We start from the raw sequence: 25,402 nt of genomic DNA, 5'->3' as shown, positions 1-25,402 counted from the left end.
ACGTTAAGGAGGGGGAATCTCTTAATGTCTCGGTTACTTAATATTTTGTTTTGAAAACCGTTTAAGTTAACTGGACGTTAAGGAGGGGGAATCTCTTAATGTCTCGGTTACTTAACATTTTGTTTTGAAAACCGTTTAAGCTAATTGGGCGTTAAGAATGGGGAATCTCTTAATGTCTCGGTTACTTAACATTTTGTTTTGAAAACCGTTTAAGCTAACTGGGCGTTAAGAATGGGGAATCTCTTAATGTCTCGGTTACTTAACATTTTGTTTTGAAAACCGTTTAAGCTAACTGGGCGTTAAGAATGGGGAATCTCTTAATGTCTCGGTTACTTAACATTTTGTTTTGAAAACCGTTTAAGCTAACTGGGCGTTAAGAATGGGGAATCTCTTAATGTCTCGGTTACTTAATATTTTGTTTTGAAAACCGTTTAAGTTAACTGGACGTTAAGGAGGGGGAACCTCTTAATGTCTCGGTTACTTAATATTTTGTTTTGAAAACCGTTTAAGTTAACTGGACGTTAAGGAGGGGGAATCTCTTAATGTCTCGGTTACTTAATATTTTGTTTTGAAAACCGTTTAAGTTAACTGGACGTTAAGGAGGGGGAATCTCTTAATGTCTCGGTTACTTAATGTTCGTTTTTGAAAATCGTTTCAGTAAATGAGTATTAAGAATGGGGAATCTCTTAATGACTTATTTACTGAATGTTTTGTCTTGAAAATCGTTAAGTTAAATGAGAATTAAGAATGGGGAATCTCTTAATGACTTATTTACTGAATGTTTTGTCTTGAAAATCGTTAAGTTAAATGAGAATTAAGAATGGGGAATCTCTTAATGACTTATTTACTGAATGTTTTGTCTTGAAAATCGTTAAGTTAAATGAGAATTAAGAATGGGGAATCTCTTAATGACTTATTTACTGAATGTTTTGTCTTGAAAATCGTTAAGTTAAATGAGAATTAAGAATGGGGAATCTCTTAATGACTTATTTACTGAATGTTTTGTCTTGAAAATCGTTAAGTTAAATGAGAATTAAGAATGGGGAATCTCTTAATGACTTATTTACTGAATGTTTTGTCTTGAAAATCGTTAAGTTAAATGAGAATTAAGAATGGGGAATCTCTTAATGACTTATTTACTGAATGTTTTGTCTTGAAAATCGTTAAGTTAAATGAGAATTAAGAATGGGGAATCTCTTAATGACTTATTTACTGAATGTTTTGTCTTGAAAATCGTTAAGTTAAATGAGAATTAAGAATGGGGAATCTCTTAATGACTTATTTACTGAATGTTTTGTCTTGAAAATCGTTAAGTTAAATGAGAATTAAGAATGGGGAATCTCTTAATGACTTATTTACTGAATGTTTTGTCTTGAAAATCGTTAAGTTAAATGAGAATTAAGAATGGGGAATCTCTTAATGACTTATTTACTGAATGTTTTGTCTTGAAAATCGTTAAGTTAAATGAGAATTAAGAATGGGGAATCTCTTAATGACTTATTTACTGAATGTTTTGTCTTGAAAATCGTTAAGTTAAATGAGAATTAAGAATGGGGAATCTCTTAATGACTTATTTACTGAATGTTTTGTCTTGAAAATCGTTAAGTTAAATGAGAATTAAGAATGGGGAATCTCTTAATGACTTATTTACTGAATGTTTTGTCTTGAAAATCGTTAAGTTAAATGAGAATTAAGAATGGGGAATCTCTTAATGACTTATTTACTGAATGTTTTGTCTTGAAAATCGTTAAGTTAAATGAGAATTAAGAATGGGGAATCTCTTAATGACTTATTTACTGAATGTTTTGTCTTGAAAATCGTTAAGTTAAATGAGAATTAAGAATGGGGAATCTCTTAATGACTTATTTACTGAATGTTTTGTCTTGAAAATCGTTAAGTTAAATGAGAATTAAGAATGGGGAATCTCTTAATGACTTATTTACTGAATGTTTTGTCTTGAAAATCGTTAAGTTAAATGAGAATTAAGAATGGGGAATCTCTTAATGACTTATTTACTGAATGTTTTGTCTTGAAAATCGTTAAGTTAAATGAGAATTAAGAATGGGGAATCTCTTAATGACTTATTTACTGAATGTTTTGTCTTGAAAATCGTTAAGTTAAATGAGAATTAAGAATGGGGAATCTCTTAATGACTTATTTACTGAATGTTTTGTCTTGAAAATCGTTAAGTTAAATGAGAATTAAGAATGGGGAATCTCTTAATGACTTATTTACTGAATGTTTTGTCTTGAAAATCGTTAAGTTAAATGAGAATTAAGAATGGGGAATCTCTTAATGACTTATTTACTGAATGTTTTGTCTTGAAAATCGTTAAGTTAAATGAGAATTAAGAATGGGGAATCTCTTAATGACTTATTTACTGAATGTTTTGTCTTGAAAATCGTTAAGTTAAATGAGAATTAAGAATGGGGAATCTCTTAATGACTTATTTACTGAATGTTTTGTCTTGAAAATCGTTAAGTTAAATGAGAATTAAGAATGGGGAATCTCTTAATGACTTATTTACTGAATGTTTTGTCTTGAAAATCGTTAAGTTAAATGAGAATTAAGAATGGGGAATCTCTTAATGACTTATTTACTGAATGTTTTGTCTTGAAAATCGTTAAGTTAAATGAGAATTAAGAATGGGGAATCTCTTAATGACTTATTTACTGAATGTTTTGTCTTGAAAATCGTTAAGTTAAATGAGAATTAAGAATGGGGAATCTCTTAATGACTTATTTACTGAATGTTTTGTCTTGAAAATCGTTAAGTTAAATGAGAATTAAGAATGGGGAATCTCTTAATGACTTATTTACTGAATGTTTTGTCTTGAAAATCGTTAAGTTAAATGAGAATTAAGAATGGGGAATCTCTTAATGACTTATTTACTGAATGTTTTGTCTTGAAAATCGTTAAGTTAAATGAGAATTAAGAATGGGGAATCTCTTAATGACTTATTTACTGAATGTTTTGTCTTGAAAATCGTTAAGTTAAATGAGAATTAAGAATGGGGAATCTCTTAATGACTTATTTACTGAATGTTTTGTCTTGAAAATCGTTAAGTTAAATGAGAATTAAGAATGGGGAATCTCTTAATGACTTATTTACTGAATGTTTTGTCTTGAAAATCGTTAAGTTAAATGAGAATTAAGAATGGGGAATCTCTTAATGACTTATTTACTGAATGTTTTGTCTTGAAAATCGTTAAGTTAAATGAGAATTAAGAATGGGGAATCTCTTAATGACTTATTTACTGAATGTTTTGTCTTGAAAATCGTTAAGTTAAATGAGAATTAAGAATGGGGAATCTCTTAATGACTTATTTACTGAATGTTTTGTCTTGAAAATCGTTAAGTTAAATGAGAATTAAGAATGGGGAATCTCTTAATGACTTATTTACTGAATGTTTTGTCTTGAAAATCGTTAAGTTAAATGAGAATTAAGAATGGGGAATCTCTTAATGACTTATTTACTGAATGTTTTGTCTTGAAAATCGTTAAGTTAAATGAGAATTAAGAATGGGGAATCTCTTAATGACTTATTTACTGAATGTTTTGTCTTGAAAATCGTTAAGTTAAATGAGAATTAAGAATGGGGAATCTCTTAATGACTTATTTACTGAATGTTTTGTCTTGAAAATCGTTAAGTTAAATGAGAATTAAGAATGGGGAATCTCTTAATGACTTATTTACTGAATGTTTTGTCTTGAAAATCGTTAAGTTAAATGAGAATTAAGAATGGGGAATCTCTTAATGACTTATTTACTGAATGTTTTGTCTTGAAAATCGTTAAGTTAAATGAGAATTAAGAATGGGGAATCTCTTAATGACTTATTTACTGAATGTTTTGTCTTGAAAATCGTTAAGTTAAATGAGAATTAAGAATGGGGAATCTCTTAATGACTTATTTACTGAATGTTTTGTCTTGAAAATCGTTAAGTTAAATGAGAATTAAGAATGGGGAATCTCTTAATGACTTATTTACTGAATGTTTTGTCTTGAAAATCGTTAAGTTAAATGAGAATTAAGAATGGGGAATCTCTTAATGACTTATTTACTGAATGTTTTGTCTTGAAAATCGTTAAGTTAAATGAGAATTAAGAATGGGGAATCTCTTAATGACTTATTTACTGAATGTTTTGTCTTGAAAATCGTTAAGTTAAATGAGAATTAAGAATGGGGAATCTCTTAATGACTTATTTACTGAATGTTTTGTCTTGAAAATCGTTAAGTTAAATGAGAATTAAGAATGGGGAATCTCTTAATGACTTATTTACTGAATGTTTTGTCTTGAAAATCGTTAAGTTAAATGAGAATTAAGAATGGGGAATCTCTTAATGACTTATTTACTGAATGTTTTGTCTTGAAAATCGTTAAGTTAAATGAGAATTAAGAATGGGGAATCTCTTAATGACTTATTTACTGAATGTTTTGTCTTGAAAATCGTTAAGTTAAATGAGAATTAAGAATGGGGAATCTCTTAATGACTTATTTACTGAATGTTTTGTCTTGAAAATCGTTAAGTTAAATGAGAATTAAGAATGGGGAATCTCTTAATGACTTATTTACTGAATGTTTTGTCTTGAAAATCGTTAAGTTAAATGAGAATTAAGAATGGGGAATCTCTTAATGACTTATTTACTGAATGTTTTGTCTTGAAAATCGTTAAGTTAAATGAGAATTAAGAATGGGGAATCTCTTAATGACTTATTTACTGAATGTTTTGTCTTGAAAATCGTTAAGTTAAATGAGAATTAAGAATGGGGAATCTCTTAATGACTTATTTACTGAATGTTTTGTCTTGAAAATCGTTAAGTTAAATGAGAATTAAGAATGGGGAATCTCTTAATGACTTATTTACTGAATGTTTTGTCTTGAAAATCGTTAAGTTAAATGAGAATTAAGAATGGGGAATCTCTTAATGACTTATTTACTGAATGTTTTGTCTTGAAAATCGTTAAGTTAAATGAGAATTAAGAATGGGGAATCTCTTAATGACTTATTTACTGAATGTTTTGTCTTGAAAATCGTTAAGTTAAATGAGAATTAAGAATGGGGAATCTCTTAATGACTTATTTACTGAATGTTTTGTCTTGAAAATCGTTAAGTTAAATGAGAATTAAGAATGGGGAATCTCTTAATGACTTATTTACTGAATGTTTTGTCTTGAAAATCGTTAAGTTAAATGAGAATTAAGAATGGGGAATCTCTTAATGACTTATTTACTGAATGTTTTGTCTTGAAAATCGTTAAGTTAAATGAGAATTAAGAATGGGGAATCTCTTAATGACTTATTTACTGAATGTTTTGTCTTGAAAATCGTTAAGTTAAATGAGAATTAAGAATGGGGAATCTCTTAATGACTTATTTACTGAATGTTTTGTCTTGAAAATCGTTAAGTTAAATGAGAATTAAGAATGGGGAATCTCTTAATGACTTATTTACTGAATGTTTTGTCTTGAAAATCGTTAAGTTAAATGAGAATTAAGAATGGGGAATCTCTTAATGACTTATTTACTGAATGTTTTGTCTTGAAAATCGTTAAGTTAAATGAGAATTAAGAATGGGGAATCTCTTAATGACTTATTTACTGAATGTTTTGTCTTGAAAATCGTTAAGTTAAATGAGAATTAAGAATGGGGAATCTCTTAATGACTTATTTACTGAATGTTTTGTCTTGAAAATCGTTAAGTTAAATGAGAATTAAGAATGGGGAATCTCTTAATGACTTATTTACTGAATGTTTTGTCTTGAAAATCGTTAAGTTAAATGAGAATTAAGAATGGGGAATCTCTTAATGACTTATTTACTGAATGTTTTGTCTTGAAAATCGTTAAGTTAAATGAGAATTAAGAATGGGGAATCTCTTAATGACTTATTTACTGAATGTTTTGTCTTGAAAATCGTTAAGTTAAATGAGAATTAAGAATGGGGAATCTCTTAATGACTTATTTACTGAATGTTTTGTCTTGAAAATCGTTAAGTTAAATGAGAATTAAGAATGGGGAATCTCTTAATGACTTATTTACTGAATGTTTTGTCTTGAAAATCGTTAAGTTAAATGAGAATTAAGAATGGGGAATCTCTTAATGACTTATTTACTGAATGTTTTGTCTTGAAAATCGTTAAGTTAATTCTTTTGAAAAAAAAAATACACCCTCGCTTAGAAAATCGGGGTGTTACATTGTGGTATCAGAGCTTTGGTTTGGTTTTCTTTGGGGGTTGTGGAACCTCTAGTTCTAGATTGTAGGTTAGGAGTTGTTGTCTGATCATGTGTCGGTTTAGGTGGTTTGAGTTGTCAAGTTCATAATTATTATTATGTGCGGTTGTGGTCGGAAGTTATTCTTAGAATTATTGAAGTAGTGTTAAGACTCTACTTGATGATGGTTTTATAGGGAAACCATGCTGCCAAGGAGGAATGACGTCCCGAGAACCAATGCCAGTAGGAATGATCGAATGGCGGAGGCTATGAATAACATGGCTGCTTCTGTTGCTGCACAGACTGCTGCCAAGACTCAACGTGATCTCGAAAAGAGGGGAAGAGAGATCCGTGCTGCGGAGTCAAGAGGATTAAAAGACTTTCGTCGTTACAATCCTCCCAAGTTTGAGGGGACTGAGAATTCAGAGAAAGCGGATCAATGGATCCAAGAAGTGGAGAAGATCTTCGAAATGATTAACTGTCAGGCGGGAGTGAGGGTCAACTATGCCACTTATATGCTACTAGGAGATGCTGAGTATTGGTGGAGGAGTACAAGGTTGTTGATGAGATCAGCTCACGAGGAGGTGAACTGGGAATCTTTCAAAGGGAAGTTTTTCGACAAATACTTCCCGATGAGTACCAGGACTAGACTGGGTGATGATTTCCTGAAACTACATCAGGGGAACATGACCGTGGGCGAATATGCTGCTAAGTTTGAATCACTATCAAGGCATTTCAGATTTTTCCGTGAAGAGGTGGACGAGCCATTCTTGTGTCATCGTTTCCAAGACGGACTAAAGTATGAGATTCAAGAGTTTGTCTTACCCTTGGGAATTCAACGTTTCCAGGTTCTTGTGGAAAAATGTAGAGAAGTTGAGGAGATGAAGAATAAGAGAGCTAGCCGAGGAGGGAATTTTAACTCAGGAGGACCTAGTCGGGCGAAGTATCAGAACAAGGGAAAACAGGTTGCTAAATTTTATAATCGACCACATGATAACAATGGGGGACGGGATAACCCAGGGAACCAAGACCTTGAGAAGCAAGTGGGACAAGGCATACGATGTTTCCGATGTGGAGAAGAAGGACATTATGCTTATGCTTGTACCTTTGACAGTACTACTTGCTACAATTGCCATAAACCAGGGCACTTTGCAAGGAATTGCGAGGCTCCGAAGGCGGAACCAATGTTGAATATAATATGTTGTGAATATAATATAATATAATATGAATATAATATGTTGTGTTCACTACTTTTGCCCAAAAGTGTTCGACAAAGTTCATTTCGTGAATCATGGTATGTTTCATTTCTTGAAGAGATCTCTTTTTTCTTTCAACAACATTGTTCTGTTAAGGTGTTCTATGAGATAAAAAGTTATATAAAATTTCATTCCTTCATATAAGTTTTTAAAAAGTTTATTTTCAAACTCACCTTCATGATCATTATGAATTGTTTATATACAAAAGTCTTTTTCATTTTGCACTTGTTTGCAAAAGATAGTGAAAACTTTATGTGTCTTATCTGTGGTTTTTAGAAACTTTACCCGTGTCAATCTAGAATATTCATCAATAGTAACGAGTCCATATTTTTTACCACTGACAGAAGCAGTCTTTAAAAGGCCGAATAAATCAAGATGTAAAAGTTCAAGTGGTTTAGAAGTGGAGACAACGCTTTTAGAAGAAAAAAAATAAGATTTTGTTTTTTTCCCTTTCTGACATACCTCACAACGAACATATAATTCTTACTTAGGATTTGGTGAGCCTCTACTAAATCAAGTCTTTTCAAATCTCCTAACCTTTTATGCCTAACCAGTTGTTCTTCACTCACAAACATAAGACATTTTACTTCTTGTTTATCCAAGGCATATAAGTTTATTTTGTAAATGTTGTTTCCTTTTGCCAGTAAATAGTATGGATCCATCAGTTTGACTTATTGTCTTGCATTACTTTTGATTGAAGACAACATCATAACTAGTGTCACTTAATTGACTTAGGTTTAGTAGGTTATGCAACAGCCCTTTTACACGTTAAACATTTTTAATAGAGGGAAGATAACCATTAACTATTACTTTGTACCCAATGATCTTACCCTTCTAATCACCTCCAAAACCTATGAATCCTCCGTTCTTGAGGGCCGGGTCTTGGAACATTGACTTTTCTCCCGTCATGTTTCGTGAGCACCCACTATTCAGGTATCGTGACTTCTCAATTTCTTCACCAATAGATTCATCATCAGAGTCAGGATCAGAATGAGTGTCTTCCATCAGAGCCATATTTGCATGATTTTCATCTTCATCAGATGATTCATCAATGTCATCCCAAGTAGCCATCAAACCGTTCTTTTTCGCTTTGAAGTCTTTTCTTTGGGATTTTCCTTTCTTAAGTTTAAGAAATTCTGATTTGAAATGATTTAGTTATTTGCACTCATATAAGATGATTCATTTCTTGTCTAATTTTTCATTCCTTGTGTACTATTTTGGAATCGTTTGAAATCTCTTTTGGGAAAAGATTTATTCATGTTGTTCCACATGCGCTAAATTTTTCTTAAGATAAAGGAAAACTCTTCATCATCTGAGTCTTCACTCTGATTATCCAATTCACTCTCATCTAAGTCTTCAATAGGTTGTAGGGCCTTAGAATTTGTCTTCTTTCCTTGGGATTTGAGGGATAAGGACTTGACTTCTTTTTGGGTTCATATTCAACTAGTTCAACCTTATGGGATCTGAGTGAGTTCATCAATTCTTCCAGACGTAGTTTGTTTAGATCCGTAGCCTCTTGAATTGCTATTACTTTTGGTCTCCGGTTGTTGAGAAGACTTATGAGGATCTTCTTGATGTGGTCAGAGAAAGTGAAGATTTTTTGGAGAACCTTCAATCTAGAAACCAGAGTTTGGAATCTAGAGAACATTGTCTCAATGTCTTCATCTTCTTCCATCTGGAAGAGTTCATACTTCCTAGTGAGTAGATTTCCTTTACCTTCTTATTTCCTTCATAGTTGAGAGTAAATGCATCAAATATACTACTTATTGTTTCTTTGTTGCTGCATTTTTCAAACTCTTTTAAGGTGATATCATTCAACATAAAGGTTATGAATTTATGATGCATTTTGCATTGTTTCTTTTGTTCGTCGTTGAGATTCTTTCTAGATATTTCAACATCGGCGGGATATGTTGGAGCCTCATAGCCATCTTTGACTATGTTCTATAGTTTAGAATCATGACAGATGTAGAAAGTTTTGAGTCTATCTTTCCAGTACTCAAATCTTTCTCCATCAAAAAGATGAGGCTTATTAAAGTTTCCACCTATAACTTCGTCAAAAGAATTAGTCATAATAACACGGATCTTTACTCAAACATAGTTAAGTGTTCAACCTTGAGACCAAGCTCTGATACCAATTTTAGAACGATAAAACACAAGAAAAGGGGGTTTTAATTATGTTTTATTTTAAAAATCGATTACAAAAGACTAAACCAAAGTAATGAAAATAGAGCGGATAAACAGAAAATTGAATAACAATCCAATTTATCCTGGTTCACCACCAACACGGTAGCTACGTCTAGTCCCTTCAACCTGAAGGATTTATTCCACTAGTTCACCACTGAATCACACTTCCATTGAATATCTACTAGTCAATTTGATTGTGTTCGAGTCTTCTCGACCTTTTTAGCTTAGTACATTCAAACTATTGATGGATGCAGCCACTAATGGATTAGGTTACAAAATAATAAATTTAAATTTTCTAAAAACAATCTCTCACTATAGTTTGGAAGGTTACAATTGGGTTATATTTGCTCGATTTCAAAATGAAGATCATTTATAGTTTTTACCTATATATTAAAAAATAAAATAATTAAAAAATACTTATTTTGTAAAATTATTTTTATAAATATTGTTATATTTTTCACTATCATAAATATAGAATACAATTAATATTTTGAAAGTAAGGTATATAGTAATAATTGAAAGGTAGATTTTAAGAAAAATAATAATTAACTTACATTAAAGTTTGAAAATGACATTTATTTTGAAATTATTGTTTTTGCTTAAGGGACACTCATTTGAAAATCGAGAGAGTAATTTCTTACTTTGAGAAAATTTTGTAAATTTTAAAAAGTTTATAATAATAATAATAATAATAATAAGGTTAAATATATTTTTTTGTCCACACAAATATATCAACTTTTTTGTTTTATTCCTTGTAAAAATATAATATTATTTGTTTTTGTACACATAACTATACACATTTTTTTAGTCTTTAGTATTTTAGTTTTAGCCCTTACAAAAATATATTTTTTACTTTTAGTCCTTCTAAATATTAATTTAGGTCTCTAAATTCATGATAGAAGCTGCGAAGAACAAACACATTGATTCAACAATTTAATACTTAAATGTTTATTCACACGACCCATACCTCTTTCGGACATTATTATTAGTAGTCCCTTTCCATTTATAACACATCAATATCAACACCACATCTCATCTCTAGCACTCATTGGTTTGATGCTTTTGTCACACAATGTATCCCTTCCAATTGACTGCCCCTTACAAGACAAAGACAAATCCCTCAACATCTAAGCCATTGGGTCCTTTTTATGTGGGGACTTGGATATAGACATGAGAAAGACTCAAAAGCTTGTTCCCTACCTTTTTGTTTTAATGGCAATTAAATTAATTGGACCCTATCCTATCATTGATTTTTTTTCTATGGATACAAAGACTTATCACGGTACATATCAAACATATAAATTCCTTCCGTCCACATCCATGTTGCCCTACCTAACCGACCCATCTTGGTTGAGAGAGAAAGACGCAGCAACGTTAGACATACAAGAAAATATCAACAAAAATGTTATAGAAAATGAACTTGTTGGACTTCCTAATCATTATTCAATAAGTTTAATTAGTTAAATTAATTACTTAAATTGCAATTAAAATCAAATAACTAAAGAAATATTTAAAAAAATTATAAAAACGAAACAAATTGCTTGAATTAATCACAATTTAAACTGATTCAATCAATTTGATTCTATAGAATTGTGAAGCAATCACCGGACTCTTCAGTTATATTTTGATGACATTGGTTTCAATATCAAGATTATTAATTATACTAAAAAACCATATCACACATGTATATTCAATTCAAAAAATCAATCACATATAGAAAGAATTAACGAATGAATAATTTAGATGATCAAAATATATAGTATTAACAAAATTGAAGAAGAATTACACATCAATACATTTTTAGAACAGAAGTCAAGAAGAAGAAAAAATCAACATATATTTTTTAATTCTTTGAGATTTATATATATAATATAATAATTATTATAGGCCTCGAATTTACAATTATCACTAGAGCTTTGAGCAAAACTAGTAGATAGCAACAGTGATGTTGCTACCACAAAAGGTTTTCTGTGCGTAAATATGCGCAGGAAACCTTGTGACATGTTTCTCAAAAAACGAAAATCCAAAAAACTAATTGTATATTATTATTATTATTATTATTATATAGTTATAGGTGAGTATATTCTCCTCTATACACTATATATGGCTTTTTAAGGGATTTGACTTCCATACCACAAGTGACTTAAGAAATTCCATGACCTGCACATACAATATCAAGGTATTAGGGTAAATATTACAAGTCATGACAAAATAATAGCAATAGCAATATGCACAACAAGACAAAATGATATTATAATCTAAAAAAATAACAATGACTGCAAGAAAACTCTTAAATACAATGGTTAAATAAATTTTCTGGAAGGCCGAATTTGAGTTTTGGTTATTTTCATCACTTCAAATTTTGAAATTACTTTTTTTCACCCAAACAAGAGCAAATTATTTTTTGCCAAAACGCAACCTTGATTGAGGACCATTGGCCGATTTGACTGGCTATTATCTACAATATCAAATATCATGATGCTGATTGCAACCTCTATTTAAAACCCTATAAAAACCAAATATGGTAGTACCAAATCTAAATTTTATTCATTTAAAGATGAAAAATATATTTAACACAAAATATAATAATCAGGTGAAAATAGGAATTACCTCCAACGGATCACGAAGAGAGTAAATTGCATTGCTTTCCTTTGGTGCTGAAGACACTAAAATCCCATAACCTTTACTTCCCTCTCTCAAAACCTGTTACAGTTCATCCCATATCAGTAAAAGTTAAAAATTACAAAGATTGGAATCCACAACTTCACTGAAAGATAGATATTACCTTAAATGCATCTTCATCCGTTCGATCATCGCCAATATATATAGGAAGCACATCATCACAATTGTTAAGTCCTAAAATCAATATTTCCAATGTCATTTACTGCACCAAACAAAACCCTGATATTTAAGGAGGAACCATATACGAATTAAACAGAAAATAGACTCACCAAGTGACTCAAGTAAAAATGTGACAGCTTTTCCCTTATCCCAGTTAATAACGGGTCGGACCTCTAAAACCTACAAAATCGGGAAGAAAAAATCCTTTAAAAGTACTGCCATAATTAATTATCCTAAAGAAGTGAGTCAAAAGGTTGGCTCTTAAAATAGTACCTTGCGACCATGAGTTAACCGCAAACGTGGAAAACTCTTAAGAACATCATTAACTCGTTGCCCCACCAAATCCCAACTCTGTGCATTCAATCAAAAAGAAAAATGCAAACATAAGTTGAAGAAAAGGATAATAATCAGTCTAGCAGAAAAGTTTATTGAATATAGGAACAGAACCCTATTATACCTTCTCATCTACATTGCGGTAATGTACAGATACACAAAATTTATTGTTCTCGATTTTTGCTCCTTTGATGTCTTTTGTACACTCAATAAGAGACTTAAGTACCTGCACAAACACAAATCAATCAGGCTATAATGTCCCAATAACAAAAGAAAGAATATTGAAAAACGATTCATGTTAATACTTGTCATATATCCACCTCATTAATCATGGGCAGGAATTCAGCAGCAGGTTGGAATAAATTAACCTTCTTCCCCTGTAATTTTAAGGATCATAAGAGAGACGGCGATTTATTAAGATACTCGAAGATATTCATAATTGGTAATTAGATGAGTAGAGGTAGAAACTTTGAACCACAGTACCTGCTTGTCTGTAGACTTAATGATGCAATTAGGGTGGTTATGAGATGCAGATACAGATTGTCTAACAGGGCCAATGATATCCATTCCATGGCTACCGGCATAGTAGAGTTCCGTTAGTCCTACAAATTCATGTACCTGAACCAATACAGGGTTAATAAGAAAGTTAGAATCAAAACCAACAACAAACTAGAAAGCTTGTTCTTTGCAGGTTGTGAGAAATTGCATTCAAATGGATATGAGAAAAGAAAATTGTGTTAGACAGAATCATTTGGTCCTTAACTGTATGAGGCAATGTTGTTATAGTCTCTGAATGTATTGAAACTTCAAAAACATCCTTGAGTGTGTCTTTTATTAGTAATTTCATGGCCAAACTGACAACAGAAGACACATTCGTGGACAAAACTTACTAACAAAAGACACATTTTAAATCCAAATTAACTAGCAAAAGACACATTTGGAGATGTTTTTATTAAGTTTATGCTTTCAGGGACTATAGTGTAACATCGTCTGACATATTCACGAATTCAAATGGTTGTTTGCTCAATGATTTAACTACCTTGTCGCGACTTCTTCCACTAATTATTGCTGTTGGAAAATACTCTGCCACCTTTTTAACAGCAGCACGCATCTGCATAATTTACAGGATCAGAATCAGCATAGGAAGAATAGATATTAGACAGCCCCAATTCAAATTATTAGGGACAGTAAGAATATGGCATACATTGTCCGACATGAAAGCGCAGTCAGGATTATCCACAATTGGTGAAAGAGTTCCGTCATAGTCCAAAAACAGTGCAATTCTTTTGCCTTTCGCATAGTTTGTAATTTGATCAAAAGATGTTAGAGCCGATGGATATTTTAGCTGTGAAATTAACAAAATAAAGAAGGCAAAATATAAATAACACCCTCAAAACTGTAGAGCTCAAGATACTAATTGAAAGAGACGTATGTAAATACCAGCCAGTTAAAATAAGTATTATCGGCTTCAGGTGATGCAGACCCGTGATTAACATCCTTTGTTAAATTCCTCGGCGGAGGTGAAGACGATTTCATGGCATCCAACCAACCACAAGAACGAACATCTTCGAGAATTCCCGTCATCTTCCTTGGGATAGTCAATAGCATACCGTGTGGAAAGGTGGCACCGGTATGGGAATAAGGCAACAAACTGGAACGCACGTGCAGCCTTGAATTTGTTATCGAAGCGGTATCCGTGAGAACAGGAGTGTTATTTGAATTCATGTCCATAGGATCCAGGTTTTGCAAGCCAACTCGCACACAGCGCAGCAACAGATGTAATAAAATAATATTTTATCAGATTTTGCAATTCACCCAACTCTTTTATCGATAAAAAACCACCTCTTCAATGTTTTCTTGTCACTGCTCTTGGGGTAGCAGTCCATCAACCGTTGAGCTCCTGAAAATATCGATCGTATAACTGATTTTAGATTAAAGTCGTCGAATATAGAGTGAGAATAAACAGTGCAATGAAAATGCCTTGGTCAACATCAATTCAATAAAAAACAAAGATGCTTGAGTTGTATAAATATTACACTGTTAAACACATGCAGCAACCTGAAGCGAAACCGGGGAGCATGGAGGGAAAAGTAAGGGAGACAATACTAAGAACAGCCGTTAAGAAAAGCATATAAAGTATGAATTTTTATCAGCCATTTAAAACAATAAATATAAATTTTAAAAGTAAAAAAGAAAGGATGTGCAATAGGTTCTTCTTCCTAGCATTTCTATTTGAAAGAAAGATTCTTCTCAATAATGATTGGTCTAAAAATTTAATTCACTAAAATCCAAAATAAGACAGTTAAGAGTCTTATCCTACTTGTAGTGACCTAAAGAAATGAAACACAAAGTACAAGTTGGCCTTAATTTACAGCTAAACATTATTGAAGTTGGCCATAATCTATAATTGAGTAATTAATGGGTCTTAGGATCATGTTAACTCGCTTACTAATATGAGAAAAGAACGAAAGAGAAAAAGCAACTTTAACAAATTTTATGTACTTGAGAGTTGAACACCTTTTTCCTTGCTTTTGCAATTGCACATAACAATGGAAACAAAGAAAAGGGAAACTTAACAACTTTTGGATTTATCCTCAATTATTATTCATAAAAACATATAATATTCACATCATGTATCATTTGATTATCACACTTACACAATGAGAAACACAAAACTTAAAAAAATCTAAGGCCCTTCTCAGATACTAAAATATTCAACTTCAGGATTAAATCCAATTTATTTAAACATATAATAGCCTTCAAAGCTTGGAAACTAAAACATGCTTTGGATTTTTGTTCAAGAGAAACAATCAAAGTCACTATGGCAAAGATATGATAATACCTTAATACTAACAGACTAAACCAAATTAATCAAAGAATGAGGAATAAAAACAAACGATAGAGGAAAATAACTTCTGTTCACAGCTACAATTTGTTAACAAAAACAGTTAAGAAGAAAATGTTGATTTTCTGCATAATGCAAAGTAGTACACTACCCCACCAAGTGGACACAGAAAAGAAAACAATATAGCATATACAACCACACAACAAGGGCCTACAAAGCATGGCATAGTTAATAATAGATATGGACCCCCAAAAAATTAAAGATTCTTTAATGAATTAGACAAAATGACATAGAATATCAATAAATTATACATAACTAATAAAAAAAAGTCGCATAATTGCATACACTTAGTATAGCAACAATCCTTCAAATTGAAATTATGTGGTATGTTTATGAAAAAACACTCGGAAAGAACAACCGAATACCGGTAAATTGAACAATCAATGATGCAGACTTCATAATTTGACTTTATACTCTTTCTTATACTAAATATACTTACATTTAAATGGTATAAAAAAGCTTATATGATGGAGACAACAGAACTAACAAATAGCAATTAGACTCAGAAAAATCAAAGCGTGAAAACAAATAACATCACATCAGCTTAATCAAAAATAGACAAATCAGAATCAACATTCTCTGGTTTCCATCTCACAGTCCGAAAAACAAACGAATTAACCAATCACACAACCATTGGTCAAAGTAGATGATTAAACATTAGCATATAAAAGAGAAAGAAATGTCCTTTTTTTCTCTCAAATTATATTTTTTTATAATGTAAGATTGACTCTAATCATTAAAAAGCAAAGGTAACACAACATTTCACAAGTCAAAATGAACACAACTATAATTATCTAATTCAACAATCAGCACCCAACAAAAACAACTTAGAATCAAAATTAAAGCCAAATTACATAATCTTCCTAATAACAAACATTAACACCTAACGGGTTTTAAATAAAGGTCTGCAATTAACGACAACTATAATTAAGACCACATACTTCAGCTTCATTTGACCGTGGTTATTCAAAATATCAAGAATCACGATGCAACCATTAATAATAACGATTTAAAACAATGGAAACAAATATAAAATACCCTATAAAAGAGGAAATAAAAAGAAGAAGAAGAAAAGCATACCTAAAAAACGAGCTCCAACCACGGGAAGAAGGAAATGAGATTGGTCATTCAATCTTCACAATGCAGTATTCTATTTGGTTAAATCTTGAAAACCCAATACGAATCAAATAAAAGGGTCACGGAAAAATGTAATTTTTTTAATTTGGTTATGCCAACAAATTATAGGAATAATAAAGCAAGAAAAGACAATACGGGAAAAATGCGTTTTTTGGAGTAATGTTTGTTGTGTGTTGTTTGGGAGAAGAAAAAAGAGGAGAAATGAAATATTGTGAGCTGTGAAAACGGTGAGCAAAAGCGGCGAGAAGAAGAGAAAAAAAGAAAGAAAAATAAATTTTGGGAAATTTGGGTATTTATAGCGTTTAGGAAGTCACCAAACGTGCTTTACAAGGAAACCTTTCTTGGTTGTTGAATTAGGAAACACCACCAATAAAAATTAATTAAAATACAACCTCAAAATCGTAAAATTTCATAAACACTCTCATTCACGCGCGTTTTATATACCCTCTTGCTTTGTTTGGTTTAGTGAAGAAAATGAAATGAAAGAAATACTCCCTTTATCTCCTCCTATACATATGCAAAATAGATTTGTCTAAAAATGAATCACTTTTTTAATTTCTAATGTATTTTTTTAATTGTACTATTTAATTAATATACTTTATATCACTTTTAATGTGATACTTTTTATTGTACATTTATGAGATTGATAATACATCATTACTTAACAAAGATAATTTGTTGAAAGTAATATTTTTTTCTTTTATTTATTTATTTATTATATATATGAAATAATCAAATTGATCAATTATTATGGGACGAAGAGAACATAAAAGAAAAAAGTAGAAGAAAAATAGAGTAGAAAGTGAAATAATTTTTTTATTATTTGGAAAAGGAGAAAATAGACGAACTGAAAGATAGAAACATTATCCTTTCTTGTTTGATTGTTTATAAAGAGAGAGGAAAGAAAACATAAAAATATAAACAAAATGGCATAAATAATCTTTAAAAAGGTTAAATAAAAGGATAAAATTATAAATAAATAAAAAATTGTTTTTTTAAGCTTTCTTATCAGCTTCCCATTCTCTTCTCAAATGACATTTATTGAATTGTGATTTTAGGTATTTTTTATCATTTCAAATCATTTTTTTTTAAGATGTTAATTTTTTTTATTTTAGAAAAGACGATAAAAAGGAATATTAAAATGATAAAAAAGAATGTTCTCATTCTGAACTATGATTTTAGATCTTTTTTTTTTATCATTTTAACATTCTGAAATTCATCTCAATGTTCTCATATTCTCAAGTTAAAAACTTTTATCAAACTATGATTGGTTTGAATGATTTTTAGTGAAAGAGATAGAAAAATGTTTCTATTTTTGGAGTTAAGAAGAAGTGTTGGTGAGGTATTTTCTAGATGTATTTTAATCTTTATATTTGAAAAGGATTTTTCTTGTTGAAGATTGCAAAGTGTTGATTTTGAGTGTCAAAATCATGAGCTAGAAGTGGGTGGTTTATAGAAGAAGAAGTCATGCTTGTAATTGTAATATCTTCAATGATCTTGTATTATTGTACAACAAAGTACTAATGGAAGAAACTCTCATTCAAATTGGATGGGGAGAAGATGTGCCCGAAGTGAGGATGAAAGAGAAACTTCTATAAATATCTTATGTTATAGATTTACTCTACCCTTCTTCCATTTTATGCTTAATCAAATTGATAATTTGTGATATGCATGATTAGGGGTGGGAATAGGTCAGGCCAGGCCAGGCTTTGAAAGGCTTGAGTTTAGCCTACGATGAATTTTTGAGGCCTAAGCCTGGCCTACGGCCTATGATAGGCTTTTTTTTTCGGCCTGAGCCTGGCCTACGGCCTATCATGGTCTGGCCTGTAAGCCTATTTAAAAGCTTTATTCACATTAAAAATAATTTTTCTAACAAAATAATTTTTAAAAAAAATGAAACAAATGCCCTTTAAACCCTAAAAAAATGATTTTTTTGTTTAAAAAAATAAACTTTTTATTAAAACAAACGCACCCATTATTATCTCTCAAATAAATGGTCTCAAACAAACTCAGATTATTACCGCTCAAACAAATCCTCTCGTGCAACATCATATTTAGTAATAATATATATATATAAAGGTAATAAATAAACAATTATCTATAGCTACATGATGCTCTACACATATCGATTTATATGATTCTCCATATACCAATACTAATGTGTATATGTATATATATATTAAATAAAAAAATGATTTTTCTGACAAAATAATTTTTTAAAAATATGAAACAAATACCTTTTAAACCCTAAAAAATAGTTTTTGGTTTAAAAGAATAAATTTTTTATTTAAACAAACGCACCTATTATTATCTCTCAAACAACTCAGAATATTACCTCTCAAACAAACTTATATTCAGTAATAATAAATAATTAAGGCTTCTAAATTTATATACTAATAATATATATAAAGATAACAAATAAATAGTATTGGTTTTTATAAAATATAAAGTAACAAATAAATAATATCGGTTTTTATAAAAAATATGTTGTTTTCATACATGTTTGTTGGAGTGAGTGCAATGGAAATTAGAAGAAGAAAAAATAGAGAATAGAATACATATAAAATATATATAGGTCGGCCTGTCAGGCCTAATAGGCTTTTTTACAAGTCTGAGTCTGACCTATTTACATAAATAGGCTTTAAAAACAGCTTGAGTCTGACATTTTTATTAAACAGGTCAGGCCATGCCATAAGTAGACCAGGCCATAGGCCCCTGTCAGACGGCTTAGCCTATTCCCATCCCTATGCATGATTTTTGATATGTTTAAATGTGTATAAGTAAACTCTAGTTTTTGTGTTCTTAAAAAATTGTGAAATGTTAAAAAAGTATAATTTTTTATTTTTCACAATCAATATGTAATCAAGATATCAATTCAATTATTTCATGTTAGTTTTCTTCTTAAAGTGATTTGTTGAACTTTTCTAAAATCATTCATTTGAAAGTTAATTATTTCTTATAAAAGTGAATTTCCTTTCAATTATGTTTTTAAGCCATTTGTTCATAGTCTTTTATCTAATTTGATGTTTTGCAATTTGAACAATGATTTCTTGGAATGTTCTCGATTTTTAAAATCATGTTTCTCAACAAAAAAAGGTCAAAATCCTATTCACCACCTATAAAATTTTGGGACCATAACTACTAACAAATAGTTTTTTTTAGAGGGCCCACTAAAAAATATTAAAACATAAATTATTTTATATTCAATTTACTTATAATTTATATCATTTTTATAAAATCAATTAATTCAAAATTAATTTTTGTCACGATAAATCCAAATAAAACACACTTAGCTTGTTTGGATTCCATTTTGTGACTTTAGAACGAGTAATTGTTGCTTAGTGGCACAATGTAGCAACAGTACAATTATTAGATTTAAGTGTAAGATCTAACTTTACTCCACTTGCACTTTGATTCAATGGCTCTATAGCTATTGAATTAGTGCAATCACTATAAGAATTCATACTTGGTACAAATCTATTCAATAGAAGCTCAATCCTCAATTGAAAAGACGAGTGATGATTTTGTTTAGATATTTTAGAAGGCAAATGCTCAAAAGTAAAAGTCTTTAGATCATTGATATTGAATCTAATGTTGAAATATTTAATTAATATTTTAATTAATTATTATATTTTAATATTATTATGTGAATATTTTTATTTAATTATATTAGTTATCTATTAATTAAAAGCATTTATTTATTAGTGATCAACTTAAGCAATAAAGTTATTTAAAATTTTAATTAGATAATTAATTAAATATCTAATTAATTGATATGGATTAAATATGGGTGGATGACATTGATGATCCATTTGAGAATAATGAAAACTCTAATTGGTCATTACCCTATATATAAGTTATGATCCCCAATATGTCGGACATTGCATATTGTCTCTTCTCCCCAACTAAAGAGTGATTAGGACATAAGAAGTCTAGGTTGAGAAAGAGCCACAAGCCAGCGAGTATCGTCATTTGTATCTCTGTTTCAGGATCGATGCTACATACTATTCAAGATTGGTTGTCGTAAATGTAAATTTTTTTATAAAATTATAAACGGGAGAAATGTAAAAACTATAAGTTTAAATACTATTTTAAATAGCATCTTAAAATAAATTATAAATTAATAACAGAAATTTATGTATTAAATTTACCTCGTTTAATCCAACAAACTTATAAATTAGTCCAATAAGTGATAAACTGACTTATCAATATTAGCACGCATAATCTATGATATACTTCATTTGGAATGATTTATAAACAAAATTAATTAAATTACACATATTAAATTATTCTTAATGACTAATAAATTACATGGTAGTTTAGCGATGTTATCATTAAATAAAATAGAAGTTGTTGATTTTTTTTTTCTTATGTTTCATTTAAAGATATATGAGCTAATTTTGCATATATTTCTATCTAGGAAACATGTAATTATGCATTAGGAAAAAAAGTTTAAATTACTTCTACAGACAAAAAACCAAATTAAACTATTCTAAAGTTATAAATATGATCATATTATTTTTTTAAACAATCTAAATTAAGCTAAAAAAGTTTAATTTATATATATATATACATATATATTATTAATATAAAAAAAATTTATACTATCAATTAGTTATAACTTTTAGATTATTAATAATATTTGACTTTTATAATATCTATTTAAAAAACTACTCATATTATTAATCATGATTGACCAATTATATAAAAATATTTATACTGCTAATGTATGAAAACTAAACTTTAAATTAAATCATCACATATTGCCTCTAATATCAAATATAAACAAATATAAATTAAATAAAAAATTGATGTATTAAACTAAATACATAAACTTTTTTTTAATCATATGTTTACTTATATTTAAAAAAGTTAAATTTTTTTTTTAATTTATAAAAAACAATAAAAAAGTACTTATATGTAATTATAAAATTTCGATTCACATTCAAAATTAAATATTCAATCTAACAATAACTAATATTTATTAATTTAGTTAAACTTTAAAAATTGTATTATGTTGAATACTTATGGAAGCTGAAGTGCTACGATATCAGATCATAAAACAAGTAAGTATGAAGTACCCAAAAGTAGATTTGATTTTGCTTTATTGGTTCGCAAATCACTTTTCTCTGCCAAATATTTTTCTCCAGCAATCTTTTTAATTTTTTATCTTAAAAAAAGGTGTGGGTCCGTGTGCTATCTGGAGACACGTAGGATGAAGAGAGCGCGTGGAGAGACGTGTAAATAAGACGGTTGGACGTGGCCACGTTTGGAGGTGGGACCCACAAAGTACGTGGGGACAACGTGGGATGGTTTTGTCGCTATCGGGAAACGAGTGGTAGTCATCGGTGACGGTGGATGTTGTCTGGAATGGCGAGTAAGATGGTCCCACGTAGAGTGTGGGGTCCACTATTGGGAGGAAATGATGTCCTCATGATGAGATGAAGTGGCATGGGATGGGCCATTTTTCTTCATGCACGAAACAATGTCTTAAGCCCAGCGAAACCTACACGTGCATGCAAATCAATATTATAATGTCCAATTTCTTTTTTCGTAAAAATAAAAACGATTTTGTAAATAAATCAATAAAATTAATAGGATTAGTTGATTATATACGTATATCTGTAAAGATTATTTAATATAAGAAGTAACTCTATGATGAATTTATTTAATAATTTAATTTAAATGATAAATTTTATTAATTAAATGATTGATTATTAATAAAATTATTTTTAAATAAATTCAAAATTTATAATTGTATAATTTAAATATGATATTTATTTATAATTTTTTAAAACTAATTATATGTTCATTTTAAATTATGTAATAAAAAATTAAATAGATTTAAAATCTTATAAAAATTTAGAGAGTCCATCTACTCAATAAATTTTGTTTTATTTGATGGTTGAATTAGTAAAATTTATCATATATAACTCATCACATAATAAGTGATTGCTGAGATCCGCGCGAGCACAAGACTTTTAATTTGAAAGAAAGGGTTTGAAAATATATTTATTCTTACTTAGAAGGGGAGATGGATACCAATGAGTACAATGCATACAAATTTTTGTAAAGTAACGTCATATCTTACTAAAAACAAGTTGCTTATGGATATCAGAAAAGTCGTTAGGTCTGATACAATCCATTTTTTACTTTGCAAGGATCAAAATCAAATTCACAATTATTCTCTTTGAACTGAAAATAAAAAATTCTAATCTTTTAGGAAGAAATGATCCAGTGAAATATAAATTATTTAGTTTCAAGATTTTTGTACCGGATTATCGATTATTCAATATTTAATCAAAAATTAATGTACGAATTATTCTCATTTGACGTATTCAACTAAATTTTTACAATATTTTTATTTATTAGCGAAAATACGAAGAAATATATTTCTTATTTCATTACAATGGATTCAAGAACAAAAGAAGGAACTAATGTCTACTTTTTGTGTTTACATTGAAATACTTATAAATGGTATTTTTCATAGAAATAGTATTTTGGCTTTTTTTTTATGATCCTAAATATAGTTCTAAACATAGTTCTAGAATTCCTAAATATAGAACTATAGGAATTCATTCTTTTTTCAAAAAGAAGATTTAATTGAGTATCGAGGAATCAAATAATTAAAGCCAAAATACCAAACTAAAGTAGATCGACCTATTTGACTTCTTTTATTTAAAGTGATTGATTTTTTTTTATACCCAAATAATAGTTTGGTTGGAATAAAAATACCAATCATTTTAAAAATAAGAAGTCAAGTAGGTTGACCAGTTCCATAAGAAAAGAAAAAATTGAAATTAAAAATATTTTCTAGAAATATCCATTTTTCCAGAGAGATGGATAAAATTTCCCGACAGAGTGCCATTTTGATACCACCGGGAACCAAAAAAAAAAAAAAAATCAACAAATTTCCATCCTAAATATATAAATTAAAAAGAATGCATAGTCAATATAAACACCACATTTATATGATTATCTTGAAATTGATAATGCGACATAAATAAAGTAATATTTCATTGAATGTCAATATACATTTAAAATACAAACTACTCTTTGTAGCTTCATTGAAATTGCTTTGAAAATGTAAATATATTAAAATCATTTTTATGTTTTTAAAATCATTTTTTGTTTTTTTCTCAAAAGTAAATCCAAGCATATATATTAACTTAATTGTGATTTTAGTGTGTTAGGAATAATTTTTGCAAAAAAATCTTGAATCTCGATGTATGTTCACTACGTAAGTTTTCCAAGGGTCGAGCCATGAATTGGCAAACCCTGTTGACACTAAATGCAATTTCAGGACGAGTAAGTGTGGTATATTGTAATGCCCCAACAACAGACTTGTACTCAGTGGGATCAGATAAACTGTCAGTTCCAAATCTACTTAGTTTGTAGCCATTTATTATTGGAGATGATATACCATTTGAATCATACATATTAGCACAAGATAATAGATTACTGATATATTTGCCTTGGGATAGGAGCATAGAACCATTGGACAAGTATTTCACTCCAATGCCCAGAAAATAGTCCAAACAACTCAATTATTTAAGAGCAAACTTATTATTGAGTTTAGAGATAAGGTTTGCAATAAGACTAGGTGAATAACAAGTTATAAGAATGTCATCTACATAAATAAGAATGTAGAGACAAACACCATTTGTCTTGTATACAAGGAGAAATGGAACACATTTACTCATATGGAAGCCAAGCAAGAGAAGAAAAGAAGCGAGACATTCATACAAGGCACATGGTGCTTGCTTTAGGTCACATAATGACTTGTTGTGTGTAGCTTGCACACTAATGACATGTTGGGATCCTCAAAACCAGGAGGCAACTACTAAAGACCTCTTCTTGCAAAACACCATTGAGAAATGCATTAATTATGTCAATTTGATAAATTATACAATTTTTTTTTAGAAATTATATTATCATTTTTATAGGACTCTCGTCAAATTAATTTTGAAGTATATTAATTATTTTTTATCAACACAAATTTAATTATTGTACATATTTTTTGTAAGCAATAAGAAAACTGTTGGGGAGTCTGGCGACACGTGAGCAACAACGAGCAAAATGTTTTAGGATCACAAGATATTTTGATACTACATCTCAACTCAAATCTTTATGGCAATAGATATATGAGCCACCTGTCTAATATATCCAAGATTTAACTTATTTATAGTCGATGTGAGACTTAATCACTTACACTTGAACCCAACAGTCTCTCACTCAAATGTGAGTCGCTCACATTCTATATACTTGTACCATTGTTATAACCTACATGATCCGCCTCCTTACTACACATCCGAGAAAACTTTCGATACAAGGATCCAACATCGTGATCCACTCCCGCTCTCCACCAAGTTGAACCATGGCTTTGTTACCACTACCTTGGAGACTCCTTTATACCATACAAAGACTTCCTCAATTTACAAACTAGTCTACTATGTCCAATATCACTAAAGTCCTCTAGATGCTCCATATAAATTTGCTCATCTAGATTACCGTTAATAAATATTTTCTTCACATCCATCTACTC

General features: G+C 29.8%; 1 protein-coding gene across 3 annotated transcripts; it reads right to left on the bottom strand.

Annotated features, from left to right (window-relative positions):
* Positions 1-11,379: 11,379 nt before the first annotated feature.
* Positions 11,380-17,122, bottom strand: LOC101508011 (trehalose-phosphate phosphatase A-like). 3 transcript variants are annotated; one of them, XM_004514466.4, is made up of 12 exons: positions 16,801-17,122; positions 14,256-14,715; positions 14,020-14,160; positions 13,855-13,926; positions 13,299-13,433; positions 13,136-13,192; positions 12,940-13,041; positions 12,756-12,833; positions 12,593-12,662; positions 12,427-12,497; positions 12,252-12,344; positions 11,380-11,801 (listed from the first exon to the last, which is right to left on the bottom strand). In XM_004514466.4, the coding sequence occupies exons 2-12, from the start codon at positions 14,544-14,546 to the stop codon at positions 11,739-11,741; spliced, it is 1,173 nt and encodes a 390-aa protein (XP_004514523.1). In that variant the 5' UTR covers positions 14,547-14,715; positions 16,801-17,122; the 3' UTR covers positions 11,380-11,738. The 3 variants fall into 3 exon arrangements, with proteins under 3 accessions (XP_004514523.1, XP_073226613.1, XP_073226612.1); XM_073370512.1 differs by lacking the exon at positions 16,801-17,122 and adding an exon at positions 15,658-15,790; XM_073370511.1 differs by lacking the exon at positions 16,801-17,122 and adding an exon at positions 14,852-15,594.
* Between the last annotated feature and the right edge of the window lie 8,280 nt (positions 17,123-25,402).

This window comes from Cicer arietinum, chromosome 6 (genome assembly GCF_000331145.2).
Source record: "Cicer arietinum cultivar CDC Frontier isolate Library 1 chromosome 6, Cicar.CDCFrontier_v2.0, whole genome shotgun sequence".
NCBI lineage: Eukaryota > Viridiplantae > Streptophyta > Magnoliopsida > Fabales > Fabaceae > Cicer > Cicer arietinum.
This window is presented reverse-complemented; position numbering and strand designations above follow the sequence as displayed.